General features: G+C 39.5%; 1 protein-coding gene across 2 annotated transcripts in view; it reads left to right on the top strand.

The window, feature by feature from the left end:
- The window catches only part of IL31RA (interleukin 31 receptor A), a 78,142-nt gene that overhangs the window by 38,128 nt on the left and 20,227 nt on the right, over window positions 1-19,787 (top strand). For both annotated transcript variants that reach the window (XM_057495133.1, XM_057495134.1), the window contains 4 exons: window positions 1,165-1,316; window positions 6,525-6,690; window positions 12,739-12,818; window positions 16,671-16,887. In XM_057495133.1, coding sequence (XP_057351116.1) covers window positions 1,165-1,316; window positions 6,525-6,690; window positions 12,739-12,818; window positions 16,671-16,887 — 615 coding nt within the window. The remainder of the gene's footprint in view (window positions 1-1,164; window positions 1,317-6,524; window positions 6,691-12,738; window positions 12,819-16,670; window positions 16,888-19,787) is intronic.

Below are 19,787 nucleotides of genomic sequence, written 5' to 3'. Positions count from 1 at the left end.
AACTAAGTAGGGATATTGCTCTCCAGAAACTCTCAGGAATTGCAAAGATGAAAAAGATGATACTACTAGCCAGGGTGTGGTAGGAGGGGTATTCACACCCTATTGATGGAAACTGCTATTAGTGTAGCTTTTTTTGGAAGGCAAAATGGCACTGTGTGGAAGCAGCCCTAAAAATGTTCATATCCTTTTACTTATCTATCCTAAGGAGATCTGAGGAAGCCATTAGAGATGCAGACAAAGATGCAACTATCATCCACTTATTTATTCACTTAACAAATACCTGATAAATGCCAGGTATTAATTCTAGCCTTTGTGATCAAGATCCAGCTTCTGTTCTCAGGGAGCTTTAAAATGAAAAGTTGGAAACCCTATGAATGTGTAATAAAGAAAGGGTCGAATAAATTTTGTTTATCCATGACATGGAATATCATGAAGTGTGGCAAAAGAATCATGTTTTGAAGAATTTTTAATGCAAAAGGGGTATATGCTGATGGCATTATTTTATTAAAAGAGACAAAAGGCTTATTTAGCATATCAATTTTATTTTAAAATTATATAAATACTTCCATAGAAAAAAGCCTGGAAATATACCAAACTGTAGATAATCTCCAATTAATGTCATTGTGGATGACTTAAAGTTTTTCTTTTTATTTTTCTGTATTTAAAAAAATTTTTGGAATGAGCATATGTTACTCTTATAGGCATAAAAAAAATACAGATCTTCAAAGAGAGAGGTTTGGGAAGATAATGTTTGCTGTGTTCCGGGGAAATGAGAGGTGCTTTCTACTGGGCAGTCCTTCATTCTGGGGTCAAGGGAAGAAGAGGCCAAGGGGAGGGGAGAGCAGATGAGGGAATGGCTTCTCTTGTCGTGTAGTTTCTTCTTTTTATATCCCTTCTGCTCAGCATAAGATCTGACTCAATTAGGAAAAGGCTGATTTGTAGAGAAATCACAGGAATGTATCCTCTCCTCACTGGAATTTGCTTTTTAGGGGGTGGTGGTGGCTGCATTCCTTTTGCACCACCTTCCTCATGTCATTTGCATATAGTGGGTTGCAAAATATGCACTGTATTTCCTTTCTAGACTCTTTTTCATTTTTCGATGGATGTTATTAGCACTTTCTGATCTTTTTGCAAGTATAAAAACTATGTGATTTTTATTTTCAGTGAAAACCGAACCACCTGAGATTTCCCATGTGAAACCGGTTTTGGGTGTCAAACGAATGGTTCAAATAAAATGGACAAGACCTGTATTGGCATCTGTTTCATCTACTTTAAAATACATGCTTCGATTCAGAACAGCAAATAGTGCCCACTGGGTAAGTTATGCCTTTAGAATGTTTCTATTAGAAGGCCCAAAGAAGAAAACTATTGACAACTTTTGTTGACCTGGAATCATTATTTTTCAATTTTCCACATTGAAAATAGAAGATAGGTAATAGTGAGTACTTTCCTTCCCAGTTTCCCATTTGAGCTTTTTAGATTGGAAAAGTGTTTTACTATAGGCATCTTGCATTCAGAGCAGAGGGACATATTAAAGAATGGGAAATTTACTTTGGTATTTTAACCTGGTTTGTTTATCTATGTCAGCTGTCAGAGATTTTATGGTCTGGCCATTTCCTTTTTTATTTTTCCAATTGTATATGAAATTGTGATGTATAACACATATTTAGAAAAGTGAACAAAACTTAAATATTGCGTTAAATGAATTATTAAGTCAGCACTCATGTAGAAACCACCAAGGTCAAAAATGGCATGCCAAAGCCCAGTGCCTATTACCCCTTTCCTAATGACAACACCCTTTTGCCCCTAGATCTGTTACCCTGATTTTCATCATAAAGATTTATTTGCTTTTTATTATGGTTTTACCATTTAAATCTGCATCCCTGAAGATCATAGTTTGGACATTATGTGGAATCCATACATTTTGTCTGTTTTTCATGATTGGCTTCCATCTCTCAATATAGTGCTCTTAATATTCATTCATGTTATATAATGCTGAAGTTTATGCATTTTTATTGCTGTATAGTATTCCATTGTATGAAAACAATGGAATCATGGCTTTAATTTGGATTTACCTGTCTTTTAGTGAGGCTGCATACCTTTTCATGTGTTTATTAGCTATTTTGAGTCCTTCTTTGTGAAGTGTTGATTTTACACTTTTTTTTTTCTATTGAATGATCTGTCCGATTTTTTAATTGACTTTTAGGAGTTCCTTATGTGTTTGATTTATGAGTCTTTTATTTGTTGGGTGTGTTGAAGACATCTCTCACTATGTGGCTTGACTTTTCACCATCATGGTGACTTTAGCTGGACAGAAATTCTTAATTTTAATAACATCAAATTTTATCAATCTTTTCCTTTTTAGTTAACATTTTTTGTATCTTAAGAAACCTTTTCTTACCTCAGAGTTCAGAAGATATTCTCATATTCCCGTCATGCAGTCTGAAATGATATCAATTTTTTTTTTTGGTAACCACCTTAACATTATTAACTTTTAATCAGCTCTCAGCCAGTTAAATCAGTTAAATCTTTCAGACTTTTTTCCCCACACAGTATTTGTTAGTAAAACACATCTCCATTATCTTATAACTTGCTGTTTTTTAACCTAAGTGTGGGCATTTTATTTACTCCTATTGAATTTCCCCATGTTGGTCTTATCCATCATTTCAGCCTATTTAGAATCTTTATTCAACCACCCTAAACTTGTAATTAACTTTCTAACTTTTCAATAAAATTTGTTAACTTTGCTTCTAACTTTTTAATATGTTCATATTTGATAATACTTACTTTTTTATCTAATCATTAATAAAAATGACACCTACATCAGAGCCCTGTGGTAAATGAGTAGAGACCATCCAGAGAATCAACCTCTCCTTTCTTCTTTGAGGGTGGCCATTTACTCAGCCTTCTTTGAATATACACCCAATTACCACCACAGTCATTCAGCTTGTTTTTTCATCTTGTCCAGCAGACTATCACTAGACTTTTTTCTTCACTGAAACCCATAGATACTTTGTCTGTTGCATCCTCTCCTCATCTAGAACTCTTTTAGGAAAGAAAATTGTTTAAGTTTCATTTGCCTTATGTTTAGGACAAGAGAAATAATGATGTCCCCCTCCTCTAAGCTTCTGGACCATTCTCCTAGAAGATGACTATACGTAACATAAGACTCACCTATTTGTAGTTTTCTAGAACCCAGAAGGGCCCCTAGGAAGGTAGTCCCCTGCAGAACATAAGCTCATCTCTGTCACACCACATGTGATGGCCTCAGTGAACCTGAGGAACTTCTGAGGTGACCTACAAGTACTAGCAACCCTTGATTTCTTCTGCTTGTCTGTGCCCAGAGTCCTGTGACTGCTGGTATAGGATTCAACAGGACAAGTAAACCAGAATCTGTGTCCTTTTAGCAAATTACTAAACACTAAGTGAGGACAGCAAGTATAAACTACCCCAACTCCCAGCATCCTGTGTCCGCCTATTTGACCTGCACCTGTACTCATCTTTGCCTCTTTCCTTCCTGTGTCTGAGGCAAGAGGTCTTTCCTTCTGCTCTCCTGGAGGAAGTGGGAAGGAAAGTGGAATGTGCAGCTGGTATTTCTTACATTTGAAACAATCGAGTCTACTTAGTTCTAAACCCAGCTACACCAACCCAGCCTTCTCTGGATGATTCCCATTATCTATGGAAAAAAGTCCCAAGCCTTAACTCTCCAAGACCTGCCGCTTATTGACCCCTCCATGTTCATCTTTCATCTTGCTCTTGCTTCTCTAGTAATTCTGAATTGCTAGTTTCTTTTATGTAGTTTTACTGTCCTGTATTTCACCCTAGAATGCCCTCTGCTTTTGTACCTCTACTCCTGCTCCCAAACCTTGCTAAATCCACTCATCTCTTAGAACTTAGGTATGACACATTTCCATCGGAGAGCCTGTGCTAGGTGCTCCTCCTCTGTCATTGCACTTAATGTTCAACAGTTATTTAAAGTCATCTATCCCTGCATTAGACTGTAAGTTCCTCAAACACAGAGACCTTGGTTTTCATCCTTGTTTTCCCATTGCTTGGCACATGTGCTCAGTGAATGTTTAAGTAAATAAAACCATATAGAAACTAATTCTAAAATCCTAATGTATCCATATGGCAAAAATCATATTTGTGTGATGCTCTATGGTTTACAAAATGCTTTCCTATGCCCTAAACTTTTTAATCCTTGCAAATATTCTGTAAATGAGGATCACTATTCTTATTTTTACAGATTAGGAAATTTCAGTGTAGAAAGCTTAAATCATCTGTCCAGGATCACAAGGTTTGTAATTTGTAGACCCAAACCTGCATTTTCTGATTTCAAGTTCAGTCATGTGACCATGGTTTAACAACTCCAAACCACCTTCCTGTGGCCTTAAAGGATTTCCACCTATAGAAAATGGAACCATGTGAACACTCTGCAGAAGGATCTCAATACTGGGTTTTTTTTGTATCATTAATGTACAATTACATGAGCAACATTACGGTTACTAGACTCCCCCTATTATCAAGTCCCCACCACATACCCCATTACAGTCACTGTCCATCAGCATAGTAAGATGCTGTAGAGTCACTACTTGTCTTCTCTGTGATATACTGCCTTCCCCGTGTCCCCCCCACTACATTATGTCTGCTAATGATAATGCCCCTTTTCCCCACTTGTCCCTCCCTTCCCACCCATCCTCCCCAGTCCCTTTCCCTTTGGTAACTGCTAGTCCATTCTTGGGTTCTGTGCTTCTGCTGCTGTTTTGTTCCTTCAGTTTTTTCTTTGTTCTTATACTCCACAGATGAGTGAAATCATTGGGTACTTGTCTTTCTCCGCCTGGCTTATTTCACTAAGCATAATACCCTCTAGCTCTCAATACTGTTTTAAGTTTGATAGAGAATTTGTACCAAACCTCTAACTCATCTTCTATGACATAAACACTTTGGGTGAGCTAGAATTTGGCACAAAGTATAGATTGTTAGAAATAAACCTGATGAAGTTAATTAGTGTTCTGGTAGGAGTCCATTGCCTGTGTTGAGTTGGGGAAGGTTTAGATTTAGCTTGTGTATGGAGGATCAGTTGATCCTGACCTCTGTGAGGGCCAAAGGCACCTTGCCTAGACGAAAAGCCTGAGTGAAAGAAGACTCCCAGGCACACTGAAACACTGAGCAGCTTTTTCTTTCCTTTGAGGCTAGAGTTGAGAACAGGCTTGCACAGCTATGGTAGGCAGAGCTTTCCAAGCATGAACTTGAGGAGCCTCAACAAGCAGGCCAAGCAAGTGCTGAGGATAGTAGCAAGGCAGGAGGAAAAATGCAAAAGATTTCTTAAGAAGAATATTAGTCATTTTTTAAAATGTGTATTTTATGGATTGATATTGTTTTTATTTGCATTTACGTAATGTTAGGAGAAGGTTGGTCTTCTCCTAAAGGTTTTATTCTGGTTCCAACTGGGCCCCATAACTAAGGTAAGTTGGGGAGGCTACTTTCTCTCAGAGATGATGGGTTGTCTCAAATTATGTTCCCCAAACCTTGTTCTGTCACTGCAGCATATCTAAGGAGGGCACTTAGGGAACCTGGAGTTCAGCAGTGAATTGGTCTCACCCTGGATCCTACTTTGTTGCTCCGACATCATCACTAGGCTGGGAGTTCAGGACTGTCCCTCTGTAGCTGGGATGCTTAGTTTTTAGCTACATACACACACCCTCATTTTGCCTGATTTCCTTTAGGGCTTATAATTGTGTACTTATTTTCATAGTTGTTATATATATATAAGAATTATCAGGACTTCCTTCTATCGCAAGGTTCTGTGGAACTAGTGTGCATACTCACAAAATGGGCATGCCTGTTTGTGCAGTTGGCTTTATTAATCAACTCAATGTAAGTTCATATAAACCAACTGCTAAAAGTCCATACTGTAGTGACAATGACCATGCTCAGAAAGAAATAGCTGAATATTGAGTCTCTCTTGGAGAGTTGGGTCCAAAAGGAAATTTGAGGTAATTTATAGTCACTTAACTTCTCTGGGTCTGGACCTTGACATGAGGTTGAATGGAATGCTGCTAAGGTCTCTGTTGCATACTCACAAAATGGGCATGCCTGTTTGTGCAGTTTGGTTTTATTGCTCTGTTGCCTACTGTTCTGTGAGGCCTTAGCCATTGGGGTCACCTCTAGACTTTAAACTGAGGCCCAGGTTGCCCTAGGTCCCAGGACTTTTACTTGCATCTTCCAGAACAGCAAGATTCTGCTCACTCATATACATCCCAGAGGCAGAAATCTCTGCCCCACAAGCTTAGAAACAGGAAATGGGGGGGTGGGGAAGGTGGTTCATTGGGTGACTCACAGCTATTTAGGTATAAATAATCCCCAGGCACGCATGGAGGTTTATATATGGAAATTACATATTTTGAAATGTGAGATATAATGCTGCTAGTTCTAAAAAGGTAAGAGGGTTGGGGAGGGAATAAGAAGAGTGAAAAGATAACATGTGGTCTCCCATCCAGCTCAGGGTTGTCTCTGTCTTTTAGATGGAAGTCAACTTCACCGAGGAAGATATCAACAGAGATGAAACATACAACCTCACAGGGCTGCTGGCTTTTACAGAATATGTTGTAGCTCTGCGATGTGTGGGTGAGGAGTCGATGTTCTGGAGTGGCTGGAGCCAAGAAAAAATGGGAACAACTGAGGAAGAAGGCAAGCTGCTCCTTTATAATTCCTTTTCTGGCTGCTCTGGTTTAGAGTGGCCTGAGCCTAGCGAAGTGCTATACTTGGGAATCATGGGATCCCACAATCCCAGCCTGGAGAGCCTGTGCATTTCCTTTCCACAGGGCACCCAAGGCACCCACCTGACTCCCAGGGTAAGCCTCTGATGGTGGTAATTACATTAGCAGCTTTTTTGCCCCAAAGGCAAAAGATCACATCCTTAATACTCTTACAAAATTCTTATACTATATATGAAGTGATATAATATTATTTAATGCTTTCCTGTGTTAAAATAAAGATACATATTGTAAACTGTGGAGCTACTACTAAAGAAATAAGTAAAGGTATAACCAGTGAGAAAAGAAAGGTCACATTTTTAATGACAGTGGGGGAAGGAAAGAGAAAGGTACTTACCATGAGTCAGGTGTGGTAACTAAGAACAGTACTTCTAGTCTGTGGGCTTGGCTGAAATCCCAGCCTGGCTCTGGAGTGATTTGGGGCAAGATAACTAATCTCTAAGCCTCCGTTTTCTCACTATATAGTCCCCTTTTCCATAAAGGAATATAATTTGTAAAATTGAGTTAATAATAGTACCTACTTTTTAGTGTTATTTTAAAAAGCAAATAAAAAAGTTTATTTAGCCCATCGTAAACATTCAATAAATGTCAGATTTCCTATTCTTATTATTAATCTTCCTAAGAGCCCTGTAAGATATGTAGAATTCTCTCCATTTTGAGGTTAGGGAGTTGAATTTCAGAGATGTTAATAAATTGCTCAGGGTCACTTAGGATGTGTTATATTCTCTAATCAAGAACTTTGCCCAGGGCCTGAACCAAGTAGATGGTCAATAAACGTTTGATGACTGTGTTAGTTTCCCATGGCTGCTCTAACAAACTACCCTACATTTGGCGGCTTAAAGCAACACAGTTTTTCTCTTACAGTTCTGGAAGTCAGAAGTCCAAAATAAGTTTCACAAGACTAAAGTCAGTGTCAGCAGGGTTGTCTCCTTTTAGTGACTCTGAAGGGAGAATATGTTTTCTTGCCTTTCCAGCTTTTAGTGGCCTCCTATATTCTTTGGTTTGTGGCCCCTTCCTCTATCTACAAAACATGTCACTCCTTTCTCTGCTTCCATCATCACGTCACCTTTCTCTCCTCTTCTGTGTCAGATCTCTACTTCACTTCTTTAATGACCTTTGTAATGACATTTAAAGCCCACCTAGACAAGGCAGGGTAATCTCCCCATCTCAAGATCCTAACACAATCACATCTGCAAAATACCTTTGGCCACATAAGGTAACATTTAAGGTTCCAGGGATTAGGACTTAGATTGTTGAGGCCCATTTTACAGCCTAACACAATGAATGAATGAATGAATGAATAATTAGGTGAATGCTTGGTAATGTCGATACATTTGAAATATGGAAAAGAAATGCAAAAGTGCTGGCCCTTCTAATCCTCTATAGTTTTAACCTTATTTGTTTGTAAGACACCTGGTTTTAGAACATGAATTTTCCCCCACCTAACCCCAACCATGATTTCAGGCCCTTCTTAGTCGGTCTTATAGCCAAGTTCCACACTGTTCTTATGCAACATCTGGGGTAAACCTCTGTGCTCTCCGGTGCTTATGATAATTTATTCCTTTGGATCCTGGTTGAGTTTTCCCCATGAGACCAAGTTGGTACTAACAAATGTTTGGTACATTTGCCCATATGGTTAGATGTCTGGAAGCAATCAGGTGCTTTCTAAATTTTGTATTCCCCACTGGATGTTCATGCATAGTCTGGAATACTCCTTGGTGGATATGGTTACACAATAAGGATTCATGTAGCACCTGGGAATTCGCTAAATGGACTCTGAAGGCTTTTCTCACCCTAAGATTCTCTCTTCTGTGCCATTCAGGCATCCAGTCTTCTATGCCATGCTGTAGCAATAGAGAAAAAGATTATAGAAAATCCCAAATCTTATGTGTCTAAGTGCTTAGAACAGTGCCTTACAAATGGTAAGGGCTATATAAATTTTAAATAGATAAAAATACATGCATGGTTAAAGCAAAACTAGTCAATGTAAACTTTTGATTAGAATTACATACAGTATTTGGAAACACGTTTACATTCTACAGACATTATTTCAAAGTGTCCAATGAACACAGATGTAATATTTACGAATATCAAACAGCATATCAATTGCACAGTAAAATATGGCCCAGGGGCTATAATCCATTGGTGTAATCTGTTGCTGTCTCTGTATTTTAGCTGGGCCCTCCCTTTTAAAATATCAGAACAAAACATGTGCAGTACCTTTGAGCAAATTGTCCTCTCCCTTTGCTACACCTTTCAGCAGGCAGCCTGGGAGACCAAGTTCCGCCTCGGTTATGATCTTGCTTTCCTCCCTGTAGCTGGCAGTCTTCTCTCCAGGGTGAGGAGAAGTCATTATGGCTCCATGTCTTCTGTTAGCTCATTGCAGCCTAGCCACTCTCTCACATCAGTTTCGTCCACTTGTTTTGCTGCCAGAAACAAGATTTTTCATTTCAGCTGGTTTGTTATTTCAACTAGCTTGGCTAAGATTAATTAACAAAACACTACATCTTGGTGTTCTCTGTGTCCTTTGCTAATTAAATCAACTTTAATCAGAGTTACTACTAGAGAACTTGTACTTTCGTTTTTCTTTAGTTTTTTTTTCTAGGATCCCAGAAGTTGATGAAAATACTCGTACCCCACAGCACATCCTAATTTCTCCCTTTCCAGTTAAAAAAATTATTTGTTTCCCTGTTTCACAATGAAATGCCAGTTGTTTAATACACACTACCTCAAACCTTTCTAATTGAAAATTTCTATTCTAAATTGAATGTGAAGCACTACTTGTATTCTTTTGTATTTCAACATATTGATTATTAGGGTAATTTACCCACACTTAAGCATTAACATCTACTACATGATGCAGATATAATTGTATTCAAATCTTGGCTTTATTACTTAAAAGTTCATGTGCTGGGCAATTGCTTTACTTCTCTGTGCTTCAAAAATGGAGATAAGAATATTGAAGTTCCTAATTATAGGGCTGTGGAGATTAAATGAGGTAATTGATATAAAATGCTTAGTACAGGACACTTGCTAAGGTTAGTTTTTCTTATTGTTGGTCTCCAGCAAAGGCACCCATATGTGTCTGAGGTGTCTGACTGCGGTTTCTGTGGGCATTCCCAGATTTTAATACAAACAACTTAGCATCAAATTGTTGCTATATCAGTCCAAACTATCGATGACTTGTAGATATTGATGTATTTGGAAAAATTTAATTTTGTTCTTTCACAGATACAGAATTATTACTTTTCCCCTTTGTTGAAACTGCAAATCTATTATTAACTCATGGTTAATGGAAAATTGGCTGTAACAATAGTAGAAGATTTACATGCTAGTCAGGTGGTGGTTTTGCTAAAAGCTTCATTGTGGGAAGTCTATACCAATGGTCCCTGACTTATGATGGTGTGAAAGCTATACAAAGTAATACAAAGAAACTGTGTTTTGAATTTTGGCCTTTTCCTAGACTCCAGCTGCATGGTATGATCCTCTTGTGTGACGTGGCAGCTGCACCATCATGAGGGAAAACAACCAATAACAATTATCAGCAGTGGTCCCCGTAGAGCCATTCTGTGTTTCAATTTCAGTACCGTACTCAATAAATTACATGAGATATTCAATACTATTATAAAATAGGCTCTCTATTGGATGATTTTGCCCAACTGTAGGCTATAATGTAATTGTTCTAAGCACATTTAATTTATGATGTTCAGTAGATTATGTGTTAAACACATTTTTGACTTACAGTATTTTGCACTTACAGTGGGTTTTTTGGGACATAATCCCACCATAAATAGAGGAAGACCTTTTTTAGGGAAGACTATTTCTCTTTGAGCAAATCAGCAGATAATAGTGGCCTCAGCAAAAGAAGAAAATGCCTGATTAAATTCACTCATCACCATCTGCTAAATGACTGCCTATGGTACATTTAAGGAGAATTTTACTCATATTCTGATCATGTGGCTAGAATGATTATTAATAATCAGTATAGTTTTTGCCTCGATCCTTCAGATGAATTTTGGGGACTGAATTGTAATGAACACTTTCCCTTTAGATGTCATTCTCTATTATTCTCCATGTTATTATCCCTAAGTCTGACTTCCAGACTGGAACAGTAACTGGAACAGAGAGACTCTGCAGGTCAGAGATGGAGTGAGAGTGCTTCCCCTTCTGTGGGTCACATTGTAAGTTCTAGGGACCTTCTGCTAAGGCTGTCTTCTGGGAGGAACTCTGTCTTACTCACATCTCATTGGATTGTAAACAGGTTGAAACCAACCTGTTGCTCCTTGTCTGAGAAAGCTGAGTACTGGCTGTCCTGTCTTCTGATTCAGTAAAGATATCTGGGAATCAGAAAGCTCCTGGCAGAGTTTATAAGACAATATCATAATGGAAACTGATGAACTCACACGTAAAGGCTAGACAGTTCCAATTTCCTTATATGCAACTTACATGGAATAACAATAGATCTCACTGGGAGACTTGGGGCCTGATAATTAGACTGTGTTATACACACTTTGGCCTCTGCAAGAAGAAATGTGACTCTCCATTATGACAAGACAGGTTACTGGCTTAATTATCCTTTGGTATATTTTTCTATGCTGTGAAGCTGTCTTTAGTTGGAGCTCAGTAATTTCACTTTAAGATACTCAATCATATAAAATTTAAAAGATCTCTGAAAATCTCTCAGCGCTAAAACAGTTTAGATAGTGGTTTGAGTAGCTGAACCCATTCTTTGCAACCTAATTGCTTTATCTTCATCCATGTGGTTTCCTCGAGAAAAGATTCAGAGCTATCGACTGCAGCTTCCATTAGAGATGTTTTCTCACTTCTGTAAATTACGTCACTCTTCTCACTGACAGGTCTTCAGAACTCTCAGCTTTCCTCTCTGGCTAAGGAGTGTGAGTCATCCTTTAATCAGAAGCTCAGCATTGGAAATTATACTTGTATGGTTAGATCTTCAGAAGGAAACACACTTGAACTATATTATCTTAGATTATGTGGTTCACTGGAGAAATGCATGAATCAGGTCTGACATTATGCCCTTGCATTTTATAGAAGACAACAATGAGAAATGTGCACATGCTATCTTTCTATAGTTTTTTCAACTGTGATTGCAGAGATTAACTTTAATGTTACATTGTCTTTTTTGAGAGGATCCACATGATAAATTCCATTTATGAATTCAGTTCCTATAGCCAGAAAATACTTGCTTTTGCATATGGATTTCTGTTTCCTTTTTATCAGGCCATGAGAAATGCGCAATTTAATGTGATTCTTCTTTACTTTTCCTCTTTTCTCTCCTGTTTCCTGGTTGGTTTTCTTTCTCTCTTTGCCCTTGTCCTTTCCTGTTTATCCCCCCTTCCCCTCCTCCTTTTCTGTCCTTTTTCTTACCTTCTCTCAAATCCTCCTCCCTTCTCTTTGTCTCTGCATAGAGACCTAGTAAAGATTATTTCTCTGCTGCTTTCTTCCTTAATTCTTTCTTATATCTTATAACATTGTAAGTATGCAGTTTCATCCTTTTTGGGAGTAGTCATCTGTAGATTGATCCCTCGCTCTATCTCTGCATCTATTTATCTATCACTTTATCAGTTACCCATGGCATTCTCAGCTTTATGCAGATGTCATGTCTTAGAGGATGAAGATGTAACAGTTCAGCCCAGATTTGAGTGATGAATTATATTATGATAGGGTCTATTGTACTTTTCTTTGACCTTACATTAAGTCATCAAATCCAAGAGCAGTTTTATTTTTTACCTTTGGTTGATTGTAATCTTTTGGCCACAAAATGACGCCCTCACAGGTGGTCACAGTGTTGCCATCCCTTTGCTCTCCACCTTGCTCCTCCTGACTTTTTCAAGCAAATCCTCCCAACTGCATTTCCTAACAAGCAGACCAGCTAATTTCATCATCTCTTGCTGTGCCTCCCTTGTGTCTGAACTGAGCACCTCACTCTTGTTCCTTCCAGCTCCACACGGCCTGGATCTGTGGAGAGTCCTGAGACCAGCTGAAGCAGATGGAAAAAGGCCAGTGCAGCTGTTATGGAAGGTAACCCCCACTCTGGGGTTTATTTTTTTAAACCCACATCCAAGAACTGTGATTCTTGAACTTTTACCTCCTGAATTTCCTTTCTTAGAGACTTTATGATGTCCCAAATCTCACAATGGTTTCCCAGCTAAAAAAGAAAACCCCTCATAGGCTACCTTGTGGATGGCCTGAATGTACATTACAGACCCTGAACACCTCTTTGATCTGAAACATTAACATTTGAGACAGGTACAAAGTGCAAGTGCTGGAGGCACCTTGACCTTTTAGAGAAAATCACCCCTGGATAAGAGCACTGACGTGGGGTCATCTCACTAGAGTGTACTCAGGTCATGGCAAACATATATGCATATATGCACAAGTGCCTCTTGGAATACTGGGATGGTGGGGTACAGGGGCACCACCAGGGGGCCAACGGTCCCATCTAGGATGGAGCCCTGGGAGCGAGGAACGAAGGAGAAGGTAAGAGAAAGGACAGAGAAGGAGGGGAGGGGGAATAAACAGGAAAGGACAGGGGCAAAGAGAGAAAGAAAACCAACCAGGAAACAGGAGAGAAAAGATGGGGTTGGGGGGAGAAGAGAGGGAGGAGGGCAGGGAGATGCCAAAACTCTGTACTGTGTCTCTAAAATGACCAGGAAATAGCATGTTATCTCATACTTGCTAAAGTCCAGGACAGTTGAAAATCCTTTTGAAAATGCAGAAATGGCCCTGCTTTGACTAAGGACACTCTGCCCCCAGTTGCTGCAGGGCGGGAGCATCTTGGGCCTCCCTCCCCTCCCTTCCCACCCCCAGGGCCGCGGGACACCCTCAGGCTGCAGAGGCAGCTGACCAGGGAGACACAACCAGCAGAGCCGGGAGATCTCTGAGAGTCGGTCCCAGATGGTGCTGGTTTTCTTCTCAGTCATCAAGTGTGGAAACAAATGACCCTGTCAATGCGTTCAGGGAAAAGGAAAGGAAATAATGGCGTATACCCACATGCCAACCTGTGGAGCAGGCAGGATGGACCTCAGTGCCCTCCACCCCCTCCCCCTCCCCTGGGAACCGCTCTTCCTTTTTTCCTTAATAGGAGAGTTATCTAAGAACTAGAATTGGTTAAAAAGAATGGATTAAAATTAGGTAGTAGTGACATGAATACACTTAAAGCTACTGAATTGTACAATTTAAAAGAGTGAATTTTATGGCATGTGAATTATATCTCAATAAAGCTGTTGTTAAAAAAAGAGTAAGTTGTTTTGACAGCTAAAAGGCACCCATCATTAGGAACGTTCTACTGACTTTTTTATATTATGGGAGCTGTAGTGGAAATTCCTGAACTGGGAGGGCAATGGGACAAAGTGTCTTGTAAAGTCCTCTCTGACCCTACATTCAGTCATTCTGCTGCATCTATGTGTGTTATCAGTAACAGAAAGTGAGCAACTGGAAAACCCTATAATTTCTGGGAAATACTCAGTATGCTGATCCCTAGGAAAAACATCTGATTAGTGAGCTCAGGTTCATGCAGTTTGGTTTGGAGCCCCTGGGGTCACCTTAGACTTCTTACCAAGGGTTGGAGATGAGTAGGGCAGTCCCGAATGTTTTAGTCTCTTGGCTGGGGCACCAGGGGTGCCTGGTCCAGGGCAGCTAGCTCCCTGCATGGAGTTAGAGTGGGTGTGGGTGTGTGTGGGGGGGTGGAGATATAAGGCAAGGGAGGCTTCCAGGCAAGAGATGACCCAGAACCAGAACAGACTTGAGACTGGCTCAGAGGTTTTCTCAGCTTCTTAGTTTACCTTCCTCTGCCCATGTGGAACAGAGAGAAAGATACAGCCAAAAGGAAATGGCGGTGACTTGTTTATGTTGGCCTGGGAATTCTCTTAGGTTAGCCTCATGGAATTAGACTTATGTTAAGGGTTGATACCAAGAGACTATATATCAGTGAACTGGAACAAATAGTTCTAAAATTCATATGGAACCACAAAAGACCCCAAATAGCCAAAGCAATCCTGAGAAGGAAGAATAAAGCAGGGTGATCTCATTTCCCAACTTCAAACTCTACTACAAAGCCACAGTAATCAAGACAATTTGGTACTGGCACAAGAACAGAACCACAGAACAGTGGAACAGAATAGAGAGTCCAGATATTAATCCAAGCATATATGGTCAATTAATATACAATAAAGGAGCCACGGATATACAATGGGGAAATGACAGCCTTTTCAACAGCTGGTGTTGGCAAAACTGGACAGCTACATGTAAGAGAATGAAATTAGATTACTGCCTAACTCCATACACAAAAGTAAACTCAAAGTGGATCAAAGACCTCAACGTAAGTCATGAAACCATAAAACTCTTAGAAGAAAACATAGGCAAAACTCTCTTGAATATAAACATGAACGAATTCTTCATGAACATCTCTCCATGGGCAAGGGAAACAAAAGCAAAAATGAACAAGTGGGACTATATCAAACTAAAAACCTACTGTACAGCAAAGGACACTATCAGTAGAACAAAAAGACATCCTATAGTATGGGAGAATATATTCATAAATGACATATCCAATAAGGGGTTGACATCCAAAATATACAAAGAGCTCATGCACCTCACCAAACAAAAAGCAAATAAGCCACTTAAAAAATGGGCAGATTAACTGAACAGACACTTATCCAAAGAAGAAATTCAGATGGCAAACAGGCACATGAAAAGATGCTTCATATCACTAATCATCAGAGAAATGCAAATTAAAACCACAATGAGATATCACCTCACACCAGTAAGGATGGCCACCATCCAAAAGACAAACAACAACAAATGTTGGTGAGGATTTGGATAAAGGGGAACTTTCCAACACTGCTGGTGGGGATGTAAATTAGTTCAACCATTGTGGAAGACAGTATGGAGGTTTCTCAAAAAACTAAAAATAGAAATACCATTTGACCCAGGAATTCCACTCCTAGGAATTTACCCTAAGAATGCAGGAGCCCAGTTTGAAAAAGACATATGCACCCCTAAGTTTATTGCAGCACTATTTACAATAGCCAAGAAATGGAAGCAACCTTCGTGTCCATCAGTAGACGAATGGATAAAGAAGATGTGGTAAATATACACAATGGAATATTATTCAGCTGTAAGAATAAAACAAATTCTACCATTTGCAACAACATGGATGGAGCTAGAGGGTATTATGCTCAGTGAAATAAGCCAGGCAGAGAAAGACAAGTACCAAATGATTTCACTCATATGCGGAGTATAAGAACAAAGAAAAAACTGAAGGAACAAAACAGCAGCAGACTCACAGAACCCAAGAATGGACTAACAGTTACCAAAGGGAAAGGGACTGGGGAGGATGGGTGGGAAGGGAGGGAGAAGGGGGAAAAAGGAGCATTACAATTAGCACACGTAATGTAGCGGGGGTGGTACAGGGAAGGCAGTATAGCACAGAGAAGACAAGTAGTGACTCTATAGCATCCTACTACGCTGATGGACAGTGACTGTAATGGGGTATGTGGTGGGGACTTGATAATAGGGGGAATCTAGTAACCACAATGTTGCTCATGTAATTGTATATTAATGATACCAAAAAAAAAAGAATGTGTAATATTGCTTAAAAGGACTCTGAAAATAAAATAATTAAATCAGATACATAAATTAAGTTATGCCCACAGGGAAAAAAAATCATTTAGCAAATCCCCTCTTCTGGCACTTGAAGGGTTAACATCATAAACCAGGTTATTCCTCCCAGAAGGAATGAATTACCTGATTGTAGGTTACCACCTAATAGATAACATTAACCTACACACCCAATCTGCACCATTAATCACTGTCTCAATGCCTTTCTTTTTTCTTTTTTTCGGCAATCAATTTTGTATCCTTTGAGTTCAGAAGGCAAAAGGAGCTCCAATCCTGGAAAAATCACTTGGCTATAACATATGGTACTTTCCAGAAAACAACACTAATCTCACAGAGACAGTGAACACCACGAACCAGCAGCTTGAACTGTATCTGGGAAGCAAGACTTATTGGGTGTCTGCAGTTTCTTACAATTCTCTCGGGGAGTCTCCAGTAGCCACTCTGAGGATTCCAGCTATTGGTGAAAACTGTAAGTACAGTGAAAGTTCTTAGATGCCTGGCTTCGTCCAACTGCCAAGGAGTAGTCCCTGTTCTCTTACAGGTTGCTGTTTCTCTTGAGTCAAAATGAAAATAAAGTGGGTACTTTTTAGGTTATGGTGGGGAGAGCAAAATCTCCTGGTAACTAGTGAGCTCCTTGAAATAAAGTTCCTTTGGAACAAAGCCTGTGTTGAAAAATCAGAGACTTCAAAAATCATGTGATGCCAAGTCATAAGCCTAGAAGTTGTACATGCAGCTTGTGTTGGTCTAAATAAAATGTAGCCAGGTTGAGCCATATAAAACTGTCACATCTGCCGCTCCCACCGCAGTGGCTGAAGCCTCTCCCGAGACCTTCGCCTCAGGGCACTGACCATGTCCCAGCCTTGGTTTTGCTCACCCTCCCATTTTCTTCCTTGTTCCCCTTCCAACTGGCTACCAAGTTAGGACGATATCTTACACTTACACTTGTCAATACACTTCTCATTCTACTTTCATTAAGTAGTTTGTCACAATTTACTGTTCCCAGGTAAACACATATTTTATATTCTGTTTTGGAATAAAATATCTTTGGTTCTTATTCAAGGACTTATAGGCAATGGATTTCCTCTTCCCTGCTCTATTTTTCTCAAAAAAATCTTACTATTCCTTATTTAGTATTTTCTCATTTATTTTATTTATTACCTCTCTCTCTCTTCATGGATGCACATTCCATGAAGGCAAAGATTTTTGACTCTTTTTCTCTTCTCTTTCTTTTCCTCCTCCTCCCTGCCTTATCTTCCTCACCCCCTTCTTCATTTCCGACACCTAGAATTGGTACAGAGGAGTTGGCACAGCAAAGGCACTTGGTAACTATTTGTTGACACACATCACAGTTAGGGAATGCATTCTCCAGTTTGCCAGCTGTTTGCTTTGGTCTGGACCTGTTCAGGCATTTACACTACCAGTTCTAGACTTGCCTGCTTATGTTCCCTTCTGTCTCTTCTTAAACTTAACCCGCTTCTTGCCTTACCTCATTTTAGAACTTCTATATATATATATATATTTTGTGTTTTGAGCTATACTTGCCACTATTTTAGTTAGTATTTAATAGTATTCCCCACACTCCTTAGCTTCTGGCATCTTAGTTCCTCCCTATCCAATACTTGTAGTGATTAAGTTTCTGACAAATGTGTGTGTCTTTGAATACACATTCTTTTTAATAGAGGCACTGCTGAATAGTAATATCAGTCTCCCGGTGTGGCCCTGTAGTGGGAAGCATTAAAGAGCAGAGGATAAAAACATGGCTTTGGAGTCCAACAGCCCTGGTTTCAAACCTTTCATTAGATACCATAAACCTAAACCTTTGGCAAGTTACCTAACCTTAAACCTGGAGAATGTTAGCTACATGTAAAATGGGGCTATTATATAGTAATACCTACCTCACAGAGCTGTTGTGATGATTAAATGAAATTGTGTGGGTAAAATACTTTGTCTAGTGCTAATTATTATTATTATTGTCATTCTTATTAAAGTTTATGATCAATTAAATTTCTATTACATATGGATTATCAACTTTAAAATGCTAGAAAATATTTCAAAATTATGCTACATTCATATAGGGTTTTTTGTTTGTTTTTCCCAAATCTGAAGCAAGCAAGTGCTTTATGTCAGAAGCATCAACATGATAATCAGTTATACTGGTCATAGACCAGGTAGGCAAGCTATAGCTTGTGGACCAAAGTTGGCCTGACACATGTTTTTTTGTAAATAAAGTTTTATTGGAATACAACCACACCTGTTCTTTTCTTTCTTTCTTTTTTTTATACATTGTCATGTCTCCTTTTGTGCAACAATGGCAGGCAGAGTTGAATAGTTGTAACAGATAAAATATTTACTATTTGACTCTGTGGAGAAAGTTTAAAGTCCCCTGTCTTGGACATATAAGAAAGTAATGTTTTACAGAATTTTGTTTCATAAAGAGGAGTCAACTGGAGAATAGTTGAGTAATAATAGTTATTGTAGGTACAACAATCATTAAATAAATGTAATTATCATGTATTGTCCATTAGTGTATGTCAACATTGTGCTAAGATGATAGGTTAGTCAAATGTTAGCCTTGAAATGACCCATGACATAGATGGTATTAGATCTTCTTTGTGATGATGAAGCTGAGATTCAGCAAAGCTTAGTAATTTGTCTGAGGTCTCTCAGGTGTAATTCAAGCCCAGGTCTGTGTGATTCCAGATTTGTACTACATACTTTATCAAGAACCTTGGATTTGGTATTAATAAGTGACTTAGAATTCTCATTGCAGTTGCTGCATGGCCCTGAACTGGTTATTTACCCATCTTTAAAATAATGGATTGGAATAGATACACCTTCAGGTTCCTTGTTGTCTGGCCCTCCTTGGAGTTCTAGGACATTCAGACCCCAAGGGCCTTGGCCAGCAGGCAGCTATGGAGTGGTCTGAGGTAGGGCCTAGAACAGCACGGCTGCTTGCACAGTGAGGGGCTGAGGAAGAGGTTGGGACTGAAGGTGGGCGAGGACAGCCAGCAAAGGCAGGGCGCGCCAGGCATCAGGGAACCACATTCAGTAGTCCGAACTGCCTTCACGCAGACCACAGGAAATCAAAGGTGTTAGCAGTCAAGCCCTACCCCCTTTCTCCCAGGGAGGATCTGTATTACCTTCTGCGCCTGGGGATGTTATATCTGGAAAAATTACTTAAAACGTTCTTGTTGAATGATGGAGGTATCCAGGAGTTCATTTGCATTGAGTAGAATGATGAGTTGAAAACTTCTCTTTTGTACCCCTTATTGCTGCCCAGGCCCTTTGTCCTTCCAGGCTGACTCACGGCTTAGTGAATGGTTTCCCTGCGCTCTGGGGCCCAGGTGCTGGTTTGTTGCCTCAATCCCT

This window comes from Manis pentadactyla, chromosome 2 (genome assembly GCF_030020395.1).
Source record: "Manis pentadactyla isolate mManPen7 chromosome 2, mManPen7.hap1, whole genome shotgun sequence".
Lineage (NCBI taxonomy): Eukaryota > Metazoa > Chordata > Mammalia > Pholidota > Manidae > Manis > Manis pentadactyla.
The sequence above is the reverse complement of the archived record's forward strand: the minus strand, read 5'-3'. Positions and strand labels throughout refer to the sequence as shown.